A 16,271-nucleotide genomic window follows, 5' to 3' on the forward strand; every position below is an offset into this window, starting at 1 on the left:
GAAACAACACGAACATCTACAACTGAAACAACAGGTGCTTTCAAAGATTCTGATCTTTAAAAGATATCTTCGGATTCTGAAGATAAAGAAGTTTTAAAAATAGTTGATCCATTTATTACATTTATACTTTCCTTTTTCTGTACGCACAAGAGATATACAACCTAAATTAAGTCTGTAAGAGTCCTTTCATTAAGGATTAAATAAAAATTCCAAGTGACAGTCTTACATCATAATTTAATTCTCAGTACTTTTTCTTTCTTAGTCGTATATAAATAATGATGTGTCTCACAATTTATGGCATGTCTGAGTTAATGAAATACTGTCATTATTATAGTACAGACTGATAAGTGCTATCAAAAAGGACATTTAAGAGCTGCTGACGCATAAATCAAACCAGGGACTCACAGAAAACTCAGAGGTGGTGGAAGTGGAGCTAAGATTTAAAGAGTAAGCAAACTGGTCCCCAGGAGAAGCAGCATTCTGACAGCATGAGCACTGCAAGGAAACACAGATGTTTCGAAGCAGCATTCTAACAGCATGAGCACTGCAAGGAGACAGAGATGTTTCAGGCAGCAAGTCATGCTGGGGAGACCAAAAACCATTCCTCATGGCGACAGTTAAAAGGGGAATGTTAGTTGCGTTGGGTGAGGCCTCCAACCTGGCTAAAAGAGGCGTAGAGGGACCAAATCAAAAAGAGTGCTGTGTGCCAAACAACAGAATTTCAGTGTTCTCTTCCAAACTATGAGCAGTGATTAAAAGGTTTAAAGCAGGGGGAAAATTAGAAAGATCAGGAACAAGACAAGGATGCCTTCTCTCCCCACTTTTATTCAGCACAGTATTAGAAGTCTTAGCCAAAGTAATAAAGCAAGAAAAAGAAATAAAAGGCATCCAAATTGGAAAGAAAGAAGTAAAACTGTCACTATTTGAAGATGACATGATACTATCTGTAGAAAACCCTAAAAACTCCATCAAAAAAATGGTTAGAACTAATAAACAAATTCAGTAAAGGTTCAGGATATAAAATCAACACATGAAAGTCTGTTGTGTTTCTATATTCTACTAATGATCTATTGGAAAGAGAAATTAAGAAAACAACCCTGTTTATAATTGCAACAAAAAGAATAAGAATCAATTTAACCAAAGAAGCGAAAGGCCTGTATGTTGAAAACTTTACATATTAAAGAAAGAAATTTAAGAAGAAACAATAAATGGAACAAATAAATAAATACTCATGGATTAGAAGAATATTGTTAAAATGTCCATACTACCCAAAGCAATCTACAAATTCAATACAGTCCCTATTAAAATTCCAATGATATTTTTTAAGGAAATAGAACAAATAATCCTAAAATTTTTATAGAACCATAAAAGATCCTGAATAGCCAAAGCAATCTTGAGAAAGAAGAACAAGGCATCATGTTCCCTGATTTCAAACTACATTACGAGCTTTGGTTATTAAAACAGAGTGGTATTGACATAAAAACAGACATACAGATCAATGGAACAGAATAGAGACCCTGGAAATAAACCCACACATACATGATCAATTAATTTATGACAAAGGAGCTAAGAATATACAATGGGGAAAGGACAGTCTCTTCAATAAATGGTGTTGGGAAAATTGGACAAACACATGCAAAAGAGTGAAACTGGACCACTATCTTACACCACACACAAAAATTAACTCAAAATGGATTAAAGACTTGAACGTAAGACTTGAAGTCATAAAACTAGAAGAACACATAGGCAATAAGTTCTGTGACAGTGGTCTTGGAGACGGTTTTTTAATTTGACACAAAAAACAAAGGCAACGAAAGCAAAAATAAATAGTGGGACTATATCATACTAAAAAGCTCTGTGCAGCAAAGGAAACGATCAACAAAATGAACAAGCAACCTCCTGAATGGGAGAAGATATTTGCAAATCATACACATGATAAAGGGCCAACATCCAAATATATAAAGAACTCATACATTCAAAATTAACGAACAGTAGCAAAATAGCCCCCAAATTGTACAATTAAAAAATGGAAGCACATCTGAATAGACATTTTTTCAGAGAAGACATACAGATGGCCAACAGGCATATTAAAAGATGCTCTACATCATTAATCATTAAGGAAACGAAAATCGAAACCGCACGAGATGTCACCGCAACCTATTAGAATGGCTATCATCAAAAAGACTAGAAATAACAAGGGTTGGCGAGGATGTGGAGAAAAGGGGACCCTTGTGCACTGTTGGTGGGCATGCAAATCGGTGCAGCCACTATGAAAAATAGTACGGAAGTTCCTCAAAAACTTAAAAATACATCTATTTCTGGGTATTTATTCAAGGAAAACAAAACCCCTAACTTTAAAAGAAGTTATATACACCCCCATGCTCACTGCGTGGGATATAAAAATAACCTAAGTGTCCACTAATGAATGAGTGGATAAAGAAGATGTGGTACATATACACAATAGAATATTATTCTGCCATAAGAATGAAATTTCCTCATTGGTGACAGCATGAATGGACCTCAAGGGAATTTTGCTAAGTGAGGTGAGATAAATACCATATGATACCTCTTATGTGTGGAATCTAAATAAATAAATAAATAAATAATCAATCTAAGCTTATAGATACAGAGAATAGACTGATGGCTACCAGAATTAATTAATTAATTAATTAATGGGGGGAAGGGTGAACTTTTTTTAACTTTAAATAAATTGAATAACAATTTTTAAAAAGGAGGGAGAAAATCAGAAAGAACAAAATTCAGTATTGGAAGGATAGATTAGACAACACCCAGACTGGAAACAGGTCGAAAGCTTAGGAAGCTAGTGTGGATAATCTAGGTGAAAAGGGCTGAGCATCAGAAATAAAGCTAGTGCAGCAGGAACACAGAAATACTGACATAAACACTAATAAAAATGTCGTGAGGTACTCAGCAATTGAAAAGAACAAACTGCTGAGACATGCAACAATGTGGACGAACCTCAAATGCTTTATGCAAGTGAAGGAAACCAGACTCTAGAGGCACATGCTGTTTAGTTCCATTTATATGCTATTTTGGAAAAGGCAACACTAATAGAGACAGAAAACAGATCGGTCCTGGCCAGGGGCTGGGCGGGGGTGGGGAGATGGGGGTGAGGAGGTGACTAAACAGGGCACGGGAATTTTTTGAGGTGATGAAAGTGTTTTACTTCTCAATCATGGTGGTTACGCAACCAAATGTGTCTGCTGAAATGGATTGAATTTTACTGTATGTGAATTATTATACGTCAAGAAACATTACTAAAAAACCAAACAGAATAAAACAAAACACCAGAAATGATATGGCAGAACACAGCTACTCCTCACTGGTGCAAGTGTTGGCTATGGCTGCTTCTCCACTAAGCAGCAGAGCTGAGCAGCGTCAACAGGGGCTGCCTAGTTCATAAGGCCTGAAATATTAATTACCTGGCCTTTTAAAGAAAAAGCTTTTCAACCTTGTTATAAAGCAATATCACCCATTTGTTTGGTTCTTATTCAAAAAACTTAATTGTCCCTAAAAGAAATATGAAGAAGGTAACAGAATGTGCATAAATGCTCTATTCAAACCATCTGGGGTGTAGAAGTGAGTTGTTTTCCAAATACATCCTGAATTAAGTCTCCAAAGGGAAAGAGGAATTACTCTGCTCTCAATAACAGCCACAGATTTTTTTTTTAAAGACACTTTCACAAAACCTTACCATTATAATCACTACATCCCCTAATTCGAATTATTGTTTTGATTATATAGCTGTTGGATATTTCTGTTGTTGTTTAAGTGATGACACTGGCCTTTTATTTAAGTAATTAGCTACAATCTATAAAACTGCTTCTTTATATGACTCCTATAGGAAACAACTAGCTTTCCTGTATATTTGCACTGTGGATTCAAATAATTAGAGAGACAAAAACTTTCACTTGTCTTTTGAAGCTGGAAAATGTGGATAACAAAACTTGTGGCATTTTTACATAAAAATAAAGCATAAGCATTATGTGAAGAATTTTTAAATGTGATAAGAGAAATTATAACAGCTGCCTAACAATGCTTTCATTATACATAAGTTGTATATATCTCATTATTTATTTTTAAAATGAAAAAGTATTATAAAATGCTACTGTGCACGGAAGATAATGATCATGGTGACTTACAATTAGTTGGGCATAAACTTGAATAACCTTTTCCAATAATGGTGATGCATTACAGTCATCCATAGGATATTATTTCCAATAAAGTACATTCGTGAAGCAACTTATTTGAGTAAGGATTATACCTTCTACATTTACAATTTTATTTGTAAAATTCCTTGTGTGTGCAATTGCCACCTGCATATTAGCACCCTGATGAAACGTATTGAGATGATTATTTCCATATATGGAGTAATACATATAATTTTACAATTATGAGTAGTGCCATAGCACATTATAATTTATCTATTAAATTATGGCAAAGAACATTATAAATAGTTATTGGTCCTCTTATAACATGCCTCTGGTATTATAGGCAAGAAATATGAAATCATAGTTTATAAAAACATCCCTTCAAATTAGAAGGGAAATTTTATTCTAACTTTTAAAGTTTTATAATTTACTAAATCTTATACTCTGATGGATTGAAATAAATTTTAAAATATGTTCTACATAAAGGAAGGAGGAGACAAAGTAACATCATTATCAAGAAGAAATTGAGGAGGACGTGTGACAGAAGCCTTGGTAAGCTTGAGACTGAAAACGATTATTCAAGTCAACCATCTCAAAGTTCTTATATGATGATGGTAAACATCATTCTTTGAAAGTAAATGTTATGAAAAATAAATGTGAAGGAGTTGAGGTAAATTCTTAGATAGCCTTTATAAAGATTATTCTATATGGGAAAAGAAAAAAATTCTAAGAAGACAAAAAGGACAACAGATTATAGTAAAATAACAAGTCGGGAAAACGAGAGCTGTGGAATCATGCAGAAAGTCAGCCTCCAAGGTAGACTATAAACACTTAAATGAATACAGATATCCTGACATCTTCGAGTAAGAAAAATGCAAAAGTCAAAGCAAAGACTAGAAGCAAAGAAATAAATCCAGGATGCAGAGCAGTGAAAACAGATGAGAGAATAAGAGAAGTAAAGATATTTCCACTGAATTTTGATAAACAAGAAGAAGCAGAGATTGTAGGGTAAAGGCAGATGGAGAAAGGGATTTGGTTTGAGTTTAGCTACAGGAAAAAACTTAGCTGAGGAGTCAAAAAGGATTCCAAGGCTTCGACATGTTTCAGACAGTGATTATTTTCATTAAAAGTCCCTTAAACTTATTTGGTCTCAGATTATGATCGGAGATGACCTGGCTTTTAATCCAATCAGTTTTAAACAGAAGAAAGATCTTAGATCTGGTGCTATTTATGATGATGTGTTAAGAAATCTGGAAATATGCTCTTATCTGGAGGTGAAGAAAAAGACTAATAACTTATATTTCTTCAATACTAAAAAATGACTGGCTTCAGTACTAAAAAAAGAATAACTAGCTAAAAGAATCTGACCTAACATTTGAGCCAAATGATATAAGATTTTTATAACCTATTATAAAACTTATTTTATGTACTGCCACAGTTTGTGTGAAGGTTCTGTTTTTCTTTTTCTTCATATGAAACCAGTTCTAAAAATAGTCAAGTCTAAAAATAAGGCAAAACCCACAGATTAAGTGTAGCTTTATACATGTGCAAATAACAGGGAAATCTTCACATCTGCTAGGAAAACAGATGTTGGGTTATTTATTCCTACTAAATTCTCTATTCATGTCAAATATGGACTATATTATTAAAAAACCCAAATCCATTCTTTAATTCTATCAAAATATAAAGTAGTTCCTCTGTCCCAGAGGGATCAGTGAACTCTACTAATAAATATGAAAGTGTGAGCAAAAAGAGTCTTACATTTAATCTTAGAAGCTTGGTTCCTATCACGAAAACCAACTGATTAACAGTTTACAAAACCTACAAATGTCACTACAGTGCCTGAGAGATGCTTTGATCCAGTTCATAGAAAAGTCATGTGGAGAGAGAAAGAAACAAACTCACCTACAAAACATGCTACCATTATTATATTTCCCTATATCTTTATGAGTCCATACTTCCAGAAACCACTTTCCTCCTAGATATTTCTCTAAAGACTGATGAGCAGAAAAGAAAAATTACAAAAGGGGTTTTCAGAATATGTGATTAGTTTGCGTACCTCTGTACCAGTTTCCCCGCTCCTTGCAAGACATCTACAAGGCAGACAGTGTAGATGTGGAGGATGGGCAAATATTCTCGTGGGAAACTCGAGTGCCTTTCAATCATCGTTACCCATGCTTTTCAGATAGAGGATTAATAAGATGTGGCTAAATGACCTTATTCAGTGGCAGAAACTAGAAGAGACTGACTTCATTATCTCAGAAGAGACCAAGACAGATGATAGCCGGCCACTAACTCTCACGGTAGCATCTTCTACCTTTATTTATTCATTGATCAACAAACTGAACAAAAAAGTAACAAAGCAAAAGCTAATATGTTCATGAGCTAATTGTCACTCTCCAAAAATATATAAGAAAATCTGTTCTCAGCCTTTTACACTAATTCTTTCATGTATAAAGATAACATTCTCGATGGCAGGATACTGTGGGTAGTCTTCCAGTGGAGTTGAGAGATCTCAATTGATGGATGCGTACATACTCTCTTGCTTGGTCATTCTTTTAATGGATAGCAGATTGAAGTAACCATAATTTTCATAGCTGAAGCATATGATCTTAGGATAATTTACCACTATAGTAGAAAAATCACTGTAAACTGACTGCAGAAATCCGATACAGAAAGTGTTATCTGAAAAAATGATGAGATATAAATTATTTCCAGCTGTCATTAGGATGAGAGTTTTTATTTTAATGTGGAGAAAATAATCAGTACACAATTTTAGAAATAATACTAATAATAAATTGGGATGGAGTCAAAGGAAAAATAGATATTATCCTCAAAAGGTGTTCTCCATATGATTTCAAAGCAATGGCATCTGGGGAGGTTAATTATGTTCATATTTATCCTTGACTTGTAAATGTAATATAATATATTTATAATAAAATTTCACCTGTTTTACAGATATATTGATGATTTGGGTTTTGCCCATAATTTGGCAGAAAAGTATTTTCATTGGAAATTGCAAAGTTGATGGTTAACAAGTTGGTAAGATGATAGAATGCCATCCTCAGATCACTTCTGACGTGGGCTGTGACAGATGACCCAGCATACTGAGTTAACCATCTGTCTTCTGATTGCTGATGAAGACACCAAGAGGGGTGAATCTGTAGGACGGAGGCTATTCTTCACGGCATCGTCCACAAACTAAGTTAAAAATATTACCTCTGTCCAGTTTCCTATTCCCTTTAAAAAATCCAATAAACTAGAATCAATATATAAAAACTAATTTCAATAATTATTTTCAGTGGAATCCAAGACTTGCTGCACAATGTAGAAATTTATTTTCTTTTCCTATATGTTTATCTCTCAAGACTCAGGGTATTACTACTAGCTTAAGTATCTTTACTTTAATTCATATTCTTCACGATTTCATAATCTTGGATCGTATGCTTCTTCACAGATTTCATCTTTTAAATCATAGAGTATTTCTTAGTAAATATATGAACCTTTTAAGTCCTCCAATCAGTTAACTATCTAATTAGCCTTACCTCCCTTTTTACCTACCTACCTTTACTTGCCTTTCTTGAAATATGACAATGAAAACTCTACACAATGGTAGGAGTACAGAGCCACCATAGTTATGTACACAGGCAGGATGTTTCCTCTCTTGTTTCTAAAATCCTTTGCAATGCAACTCAAATTCCTACATGATAACCTGGCACTATGAATGAGTTACACTACACAGAGGAAAGAAAAATAGTAATTTTAGGGAGAATTCTCACATCTCTTATAATATCTTCTTCTGCTTATAGCCCCAAAGTTACCAGTACTATAATTCTTGTGATTAGAATTCCTTCTAAATTCTGGCCAGTTCAACCAACAGGCAGAAAATACCTTGAAGCAGCATGAAAGGAATCTTCTCAACAGAATTTGAAATATGAACTGTTAACAAAATTTTCTACGATCTAAGGTCACCACAAGTAGCTGGTTTAAATGCCATTTTTCAAAAATAAGAACATTTTTAATATAAATATCTTTACTGTCAGTAAAAATAAAAAGTTTAAATAAACTAAAAACAAAAAATGTATTCTAAAATTTAATAAACTATCACATTCACTTCCAAACTGTTCAAAAAAAAAAAAGAGAGACTGCTATAAAAAGATACCATAACTACCCAAAGACTAACATATAGAATCAGTAAATTAGCAGGATAAAAATGTCTTAAAATATCACTATAAAAAAAATTCATGACAAAAAAATCTCACTTTGTAAAAACATCAGCTGTATGTTTGCTTTTTTATCATGATATATACAACATGTACATCCACCAAAAGAATCTACTCAAAAGTACTTAAGAATAAATTTAACCAAAGAAACGAAAGACTTGCATACTGAAAACACAAATCATTGCTGAAAGACATCAAAGAAGACATAAGTGGAAAGACATCCACATTCACAGCTCGGAAGACTTAATATTAAGATGACAATACTACCCGAAACGATCTATAGATTCAGTTCAATCTCTATCGAAACCTCAACGGCATTTTTTTTTTTCATAAGTAGAAAAACATATCCTAAAATTTATGTAAGATCTCAAGGATCCCCGAATAGCAAAACAATCCTGGAAAAGGAAACAAGATGGGAGGTCTCACTCTTCCCGATATCACAACTTACTACAAAACGATGGGCAATCAAAACCAGAGACATACAGACCAATGGAACAGAACAGAGAGCCGAGAAATAAACCCTCACGTATATGGTCAATTGATTTTCGACAAGGATGCCAAGACCATCCCAGCAAATGGTGCTGGGAAAACTGGATGTCCACGTATGAAAGAGTGAATTTGGATCCTTATTTCACACTATATACAAGATCTATAAATAGATCAGAGATCTAAATGCAAGACCTAAAACTGTCAAACTCTTAGAAGAAAACATAGAGTAACATTCGCGACACTGAACTTGGCAATTATTTCCTGAATATACCACCAAAAAATATAGGCAACAACAAAAAGATAAACTAGACTTTCATCAAAATTAAAACCTTTGTGTTATTTCAGTTATTTAGGTCATAAGTTAAGGGAAAATGTCTATAATGTATACGTTTATAGTTCAAGTGCTAAAAATGAGCATTGTACCTGATAGAGCATGATAGGTTCTACGTTGTATCCTAAGGTGTCTGCAAAAGTCTTAGCGATGACTGTTTTTCCACAACCCTGCAAATGGAAACACACAATCATTTAAGGGATAAGTTAAAACAACTGAAAGTTGGGAAACAGAAGTCCAAAGTGAAGCTGCCGTTCTTACTTTTCCTCCGATTAAACATATGTCCTTAACCATGTGAGACTGCATCATTTCAGCCAGTAGTTGCTTATGGCTTAAAGTTTGTACAAAACGTTCTGATGCGCAAGGTTGACTGAGTGTCCTGTTCCCAGCTGGCACCTGTAATTAAATATAACATATATATGGTTTTTTTTCCTAAAATATTAGCAATTGAAAGCCATAACTGCCATTTAAAGCCATTACGAATTCCTTGCTCAATTCAATTCTATATTGTTTTTGTATTTCGAGAGAGCAATAGAATTTTCTCATTCACAGATCTGATGACCATCAAACCTCCAAATCGATCATCCCTCTAAATGATAGCCCCATGCTGTCAGACATCTGCATAAGCATCACGCCATTTTCACGCTATTTATAACTTATAATAACGATGTCACTATTGGAGAATGAAGGTTCCGTCTAAATTCCAGTTATAAGTACAGAATTTAAAAGCAGTCCACCGAGACTCTCCAGAGTCACTGCTGATTTTTAAAGTCCACGTCCACAAATCCTTTTCCATTCTTCTTTTAGTTTACCTCTCAGAAGCATCTATTCTTAAAATCTCTCCTCCCTTCCTTCGTACCGACTTCTCCTTTTACTTCCTGTCTCCTCATAAGATTTCGTGTGCTCCTCCTCACTCCTGGTGTTACTCTCCCACTGTGACCTGCAGCCACTCCAGGGCAGTGGTTACCTATCTGGCTGAGTCCCTGCCCATCGGCGTGGTGAGACAATTCATCTCGGGGAGGCAGAAGAGTGTAGCGAAAAATAATCCTATCTAAACGTCTCAGCTGTGACGTTTCCTAGCTAGTGACCACGGGTGAATTGACTACCCTCTTTATATTTGTTTTCTAATCCGCAAAGCAGAGATAATAAAACTTACTTCCAGGGTTGTTGGGGGGTTTAGGCATAATATATGCAAAGAAACAAATACAGTGACCGGTACCCAGCAGCACTAGCAAATCTTAATACAGAGCCTGGCCCACAGCAGACACAACCAATGCTCAGTTGCATGAATAAATAAACACAGTAACATAAATAAATATTACTGATATCACATTAAAACACACCAAAAAGTCTATAATTAAAATTTGGTCTGTCACATCATGAGAAAGCAAGGCTTTTCTTTCCTACATTCACTTATAATGCATTTAAGTCAGGATTCCACAAGCTGTGCTCCCTAATGGACTCTCTGGTAGCCTCTCAGAAAGGGCTGAGGGAAGGGGGGTGGGGCAGGCAGATGGGGCTCCGCAGGCCAATCCTGCCCCGCCCCCCTCTAAAAACTCTTCAGCTAGAGCAACTCCTCTTTCAACTGTTCCGTGTCACTAAGACAGATTTTATTTGAGAAGAGTATTCCCTGGCTGCTAAAACATGTTTGAAAACACTATGTCTTACCAAGGACTTAGAATACAAAATGCTTTCATTAATCAATGCTCGATTTGATTTTCTCAGAGGTCAACTCTGGGTTTTTGATAAAAGGCTATGCTTATGTTTCTCCTGAATTTTTTCAGTTTAAAACCTACATGACTCTGGATACAGATAAATATTCATACAGATATATAGACGTGACGCTACAGAGCCAAAGAAGACTTATAAGGGGATCGTGCACCCAAGTCATAAAAAATGAGCAGGACAAGGCACATCTTAGGACGTATGAACCTGGACTCATTACCTTGATGGTCACCTCTCTGTCTGCAATCCGGACAGTCACGGAAGCTTGGGGCACATGGTTTTCGGTCATCCTCTCGACTCTCACAATCTCTTCAGGAAGCACAGAGCTTCCTGAATCTTGGAGTTCAAAGCGCTATAAAATTATAAGAAAATCACATCATTTACTTTTTATTTTAGTATTAAATGTTAGATATCTATAAGATTTCATCTTAATTAGAACTGGAACTCACTTAATGATATAAAAGTAGAGGTAAAAAAATTAATGAGCATTTTTTTCCTATTTTTACGAATACCAGTCTACCTATACCAATTACTAAAGGTGATATGAAAATAGTCCCTAAAGTTTACTAAATGACAAGAATCACTGAATTCCTGAGCTGGTAAAAGTTCACGCCTAAATTTCTTGAGAATAAAAAGTACCAATTGATGATGAGATTCTTGAAAAGATACTAAAGTAAAATAAGGCTTATAATACGTTGCCTGAAATTCATGAAACCAGAACTTCCTGGACAGCATTCTGCCGGCTGTGAGTGTGATTAGCTTAACTGATTACAATAAATTATAACAATCAATCTTCCACAGTGTCTGGCACAGTGCCTTGCACAGTCTAGGTTCTCAATATTTGTCAGACTGGATTTAAAAGGCCAAGTCCATTGATTCCAGGTGGGCCAATTATCAATGTCCTAACATTGGTTACATCCCCTCACGCCAACTCCTTATGTGAAAAAAGACACAAAGAAAACACAAACAAGTATATGAAAAATGAGAATACTGACTGAAAATTAATTAAGTCCTTTGGCCTACGATAAGCATCACATTTAATATGAAAAGCTTAAGTCATTTTTAGTATTCAACAGGCATAAATAACTCCACACAAATCCAACCACAGAACATTATCACCATAGTGAAAGAATTGAACCTCAGTGAAGGAACAGATCACTCCCTTTTCAACAAAATGATACAATCCCAGAAAGTAGATTTTTGAAAAGAAAATTACCTTCGACCTCAACATTCTAACATAACAGCCCAGTTCGAGTCTTCGTTTTGGTGTCGTAAGTACTCAAGATAGTCACTCACTCTTTTCCCCAAACCGAAAATAAAAAATGTCTATTCGTGATACTATAAAAAATATTTTATAAGTAACACACTTTATACATGCAAATTTTCATAGTATCACATAATTTGGTGGGAACTGCTTCCATGTTATAGACAAATAACAATTATTGACACTTTAATTTCATCCGGAAAAAAAGCTACACTGTATTTTAAGGGAGGTTCAATACAAAAAGAATAAAACCTTAGCCAAGTGATTAAATTCATTAGAATTTAGAAACCAGAGCCATTAAATCCTAAAAAAACCCAAATAGAAGCACTTAAAGGTATGTTTTTACTACAGTATAATAACGTCATTCTGACTTGATATAGAATTGATGTCAGGACCTATATTCCAGAAATGGACACTAATGCCTTGAACCACTTGCTATACTGGTTATGTCCTTATAAATAATTCAAGCTAAAATATTTCAGAATAAAAATAGTAGACTAAAAAACATTAAGGTAGTAAAAGAACTCAAGGTGAATTACCATTGTTGGCACAGGAAATTCAGAGGACTGCTAATCAAAAAAGTAATTGAGGAGTAAAATAGATACGTAATTCCTATAGGCTACATGTTAGCAAGAAGTAGAAAACCAAGTGTATGTACCTTATCGTTTTATATTAATGAATATTTCCTATGAATTCTTGAATTTCAATGAAACAACCTACTACTAATGGATTTTTGTCACACTTTCTTCGGGATGACATTACTGGAACTGTGAAGTATAATTAAATAGAAGGAACGTGAACCACCCAGGTGTTGATCTGCGAGGCCGACGTGTCCACCCTTCACGATTCCCAATCCTGTCCCACCACGTATTCATTCTCTTCACACCTTTTCTCTAGGTTTTTGAGCTCTAGGGGAGAAATTCTCCGTATCGTGTTGTCTCGTTGCTGAACAAATATGTAGCCACTGGTCTCTGCTGGGCTCCTTTCCCAAGGCCTTTCAGCAACTAATACAGACCAAGACTACTGTCCTTAGGAGTCACTCTGAGCCCGTTCGCCCCGTCTCAGCAGGTGATTTAGCGGCCTCCAGGGGCATACACCTTCACACTTCAAAAGAACGTAAACCCCATTAGGGCACTATCCAAACGTATCTACCTGGTTCACTCCAAATGTCCAGAGCATAGATCGCATGTATAGATCATAGTCGATGGGTCAAAAAAGATTTGTTAAATAAATAAACCAATGAAATTTTTTTCCTTCATCCTCAATGGAATCACCTATATTTTCATCAAATCCTCACTTCTTCCCACTGTCCCAGTAGAAAGGACTTCGCTTTACTCATGCGTGGATGGAAAGCCAGCGGAAGTCTACTTGCTTCATCTCGGTTTATGAGAAGGCCATCGTTCCCCTCGCAGGGCACAAAGTATGTTCTTCCACCATTCCAAACCGAGACATGATGGTGCTCTGCAAAGGTCTTTTCCTGCCTCCCCCAGACTGTGATTTCCATAAATGTTTTCCACGTTATCCATAGATTTCATCTTTTCTTCCCATTGTTTGTCTCCCCCACTTCAAGAAACAAACAAAAAGCCGTTTCTGGATTCTACATCATCCTCGATTGACGTGCCATCCATTTGTTCCCAGTCGCCATCACACTTACTTCACGAGTAGTACACAATCACTGTTTCAACTTCCTTGTCTCCGATTTACTATTTGGCTCATTGACTTCTGGTTTCCTAGCACTGCCCCTGGTAAGTCCACGGATAATGTCCTATTTGCCAAGTCACATAAATTAGTCTTCCTCGTTTTCCAGTTCCCTCCTTCTCAGTCTCTTTTGCAGGTCCTTCTTCATCTTCCCGACCAGTACACATTAGGGAACTTCTGGAGTAATCTTTTTATTGTCTAGTCTACGTTCACCCAGTTTCAGACTACAAATCATCGATACAGTCATGACTCTAGATTTTCTCCCTGTTCAGACTTCTATCCTAAACTCCTGACTTGTATATGCAACTGTTGTCTTGCCATTTCCATTTTGATACCTAATAGGTATTTTAATCTAAATGTGTGCAAAACTCAAGTCTTCCATGGAGACTTGAGTTTTGCACACATTTAGATTAAACATGGAGACAGATCTTCCATGTTCTGTCTCCAACTTCATCATCCTGGGTGCTCCGTCTAGAAAGCCTGATGTCATCCTTGACTCTGTCTCAAACCTACTTCCAACCCTTCAGCAGATCATCCTGATTCTACCTTCGGAATAAATGCAACTACTTCCTACCAAGCTCAAGCTTGTCAAAGCCACTACAACCTCGCAACTAGGTTACTACGGCAACCCGATGGCTGTTTGCCCCTGCTTTCACCTCACTGTCCAGAGTCTGCCCACGGCTCGGCAACCAGAGTGAGCCTGTTAAAACGTCCAGTCACAGAAGGCATTCCTCTGCTCAAAACCTTCTGACGCCCTTCCATCTTATTCAGACTGAAGGCGGAAGCCCTTTCGGTGGCCTGTAAAGGTGACTTCGCCTCCTTTACCTTCTTATGTCACCTCCTACTCACCTCTTCTTCGCTCACTCTGTCCCCTCACAGGACACCTGAGGTGTGCTCCCGCTTGAGGGCCTCTGCCTCACCTGCTTTCCTCCACAGCACTCGCTCCTTCTCCTTCAGGTCTTCAACGTCATCTTCCCGGTGAGGGCGTCCATTCCTCAGTCGGCATACTACATACTTGACTTATTTACTCGCTTACTTTATTGATTGACTAACTGTTACCCTTCTCTAAAATTTAAGTTTGGTGAAAGGAGAGATTTCTCTCCATTTTGATTACTCCTGCATCTCCAACATAATAGTGTCTAGCTAATTGACTGGATGGAAGAATAGATGAAATGAAAATCCTTTTCTGAATGAATAATCGGAAAGACTTCATTCAACGAGACATCTCTGCGACACTTGAAACTTGCTGTCCCTCTCCTCTTGAAAGTCTCTCTCTGTGCTCATAAGCATTTTCGCTGTTCGACTTCCTTCTCTCTGACTGCTCTCCCTCTGCCTGACTCAAAGTCTCCTTTCTCTGTGCCCACTACCCAACCCGTAACTGCTGGTGCTTCAGGCTTCCGGCTTCGGGGGCTGCTGCTTCTCACCGGGCATGCTCCCCTCGGGTCCTTTCATCCATCACCATGAATTCAACTACCACCCACACGTTAGCGACTCCCAAGTATTTCTCTTTAGTATCAAAATAGCTTCAGATTCAGATCCATATTTCCAAGTCTGCTAGACAACACTCGAGAACCTCAAATTGGAAAAGACTCTACTGTTTTAAACTACGTAGCCCCCACCCCAAATGCGCTCCTATTCCCCGCTTTCTCGTGACAGTGGCATCTCAGTCTACTCAGCTGTCCGAGCTAGGACTCATGGACATCCTCGATTTGTCACATTCTCTCACAGCCCCCACCCCCACAACCTATCCGATACTTCGTCAGCGAGCTCGGTTTACCATCCCACCTCTGAGACACTTCCCATATCCATTCAGTCTCTATTTCACTGACCTAATTCAGGTCTTCATTACTTTGACCAGAGTTATTCATCACTATGCTGTACTACTCTAAAATCATTAACTACCTTAAAATAGTTATTTTACTTGCATGTGTGATGCTCCAACCGGACCACAGGTTCCTCAAGAGCAGAGATCAGATCGCACCCATTTCTGTATCCCTGGATTTCCGTACGCACATCATCATTTGCCAAATGAGTGTTCAATTAACATTTGTTGACTGAAATGAAAACACTAAATCCAAGATCCTTCCAAGTTTCTCAGAAAAAAGATCATAGTTCATTTTACATCATCAGTGGATAAGTGGCAGCATGGCCTTTCTCGATCATCAACGGAATTTACTAAGCTAACCATTATTATGATAGAGTCTGACCTACGAGGGACTGAGAGCCAAGACATAGTACTAAAAATCCGGACATACTTGTTACTAGATTGTAACAAACACCATTCTCGAAGAACAGCCAATTCAGAATGAGAGTTATTTTCTTTAAGACACCCTTAACTAAAAGCTAGAAGTGACTTTATGGCTAGAAAA

General features: G+C 36.7%; 1 protein-coding gene across 1 annotated transcript in view; it reads right to left on the minus strand.

Annotated features, from left to right (window-relative positions):
• The window catches only part of VWA8 (von Willebrand factor A domain containing 8), a 281,798-nt gene that overhangs the window by 224,123 nt on the left and 41,404 nt on the right, over positions 1 to 16,271 (minus strand). Inside the window, exons 10-12 of the mRNA XM_023536356.1 lie at positions 11,161 to 11,292; positions 9,477 to 9,611; positions 9,308 to 9,385 (exon numbers count right to left, since the gene is read on the minus strand). Of these exons, the coding sequence (XP_023392124.1) occupies positions 9,308 to 9,385; positions 9,477 to 9,611; positions 11,161 to 11,292 (345 nt within the window). The remainder of the gene's footprint in view (positions 1 to 9,307; positions 9,386 to 9,476; positions 9,612 to 11,160; positions 11,293 to 16,271) is intronic.

Source organism: Pteropus vampyrus, unplaced genomic scaffold, assembly GCF_000151845.1.
Source record: "Pteropus vampyrus isolate Shadow unplaced genomic scaffold, Pvam_2.0 Scaffold154, whole genome shotgun sequence".
In the NCBI taxonomy this organism is placed as follows: Eukaryota; Metazoa; Chordata; class Mammalia; order Chiroptera; family Pteropodidae; genus Pteropus; species Pteropus vampyrus.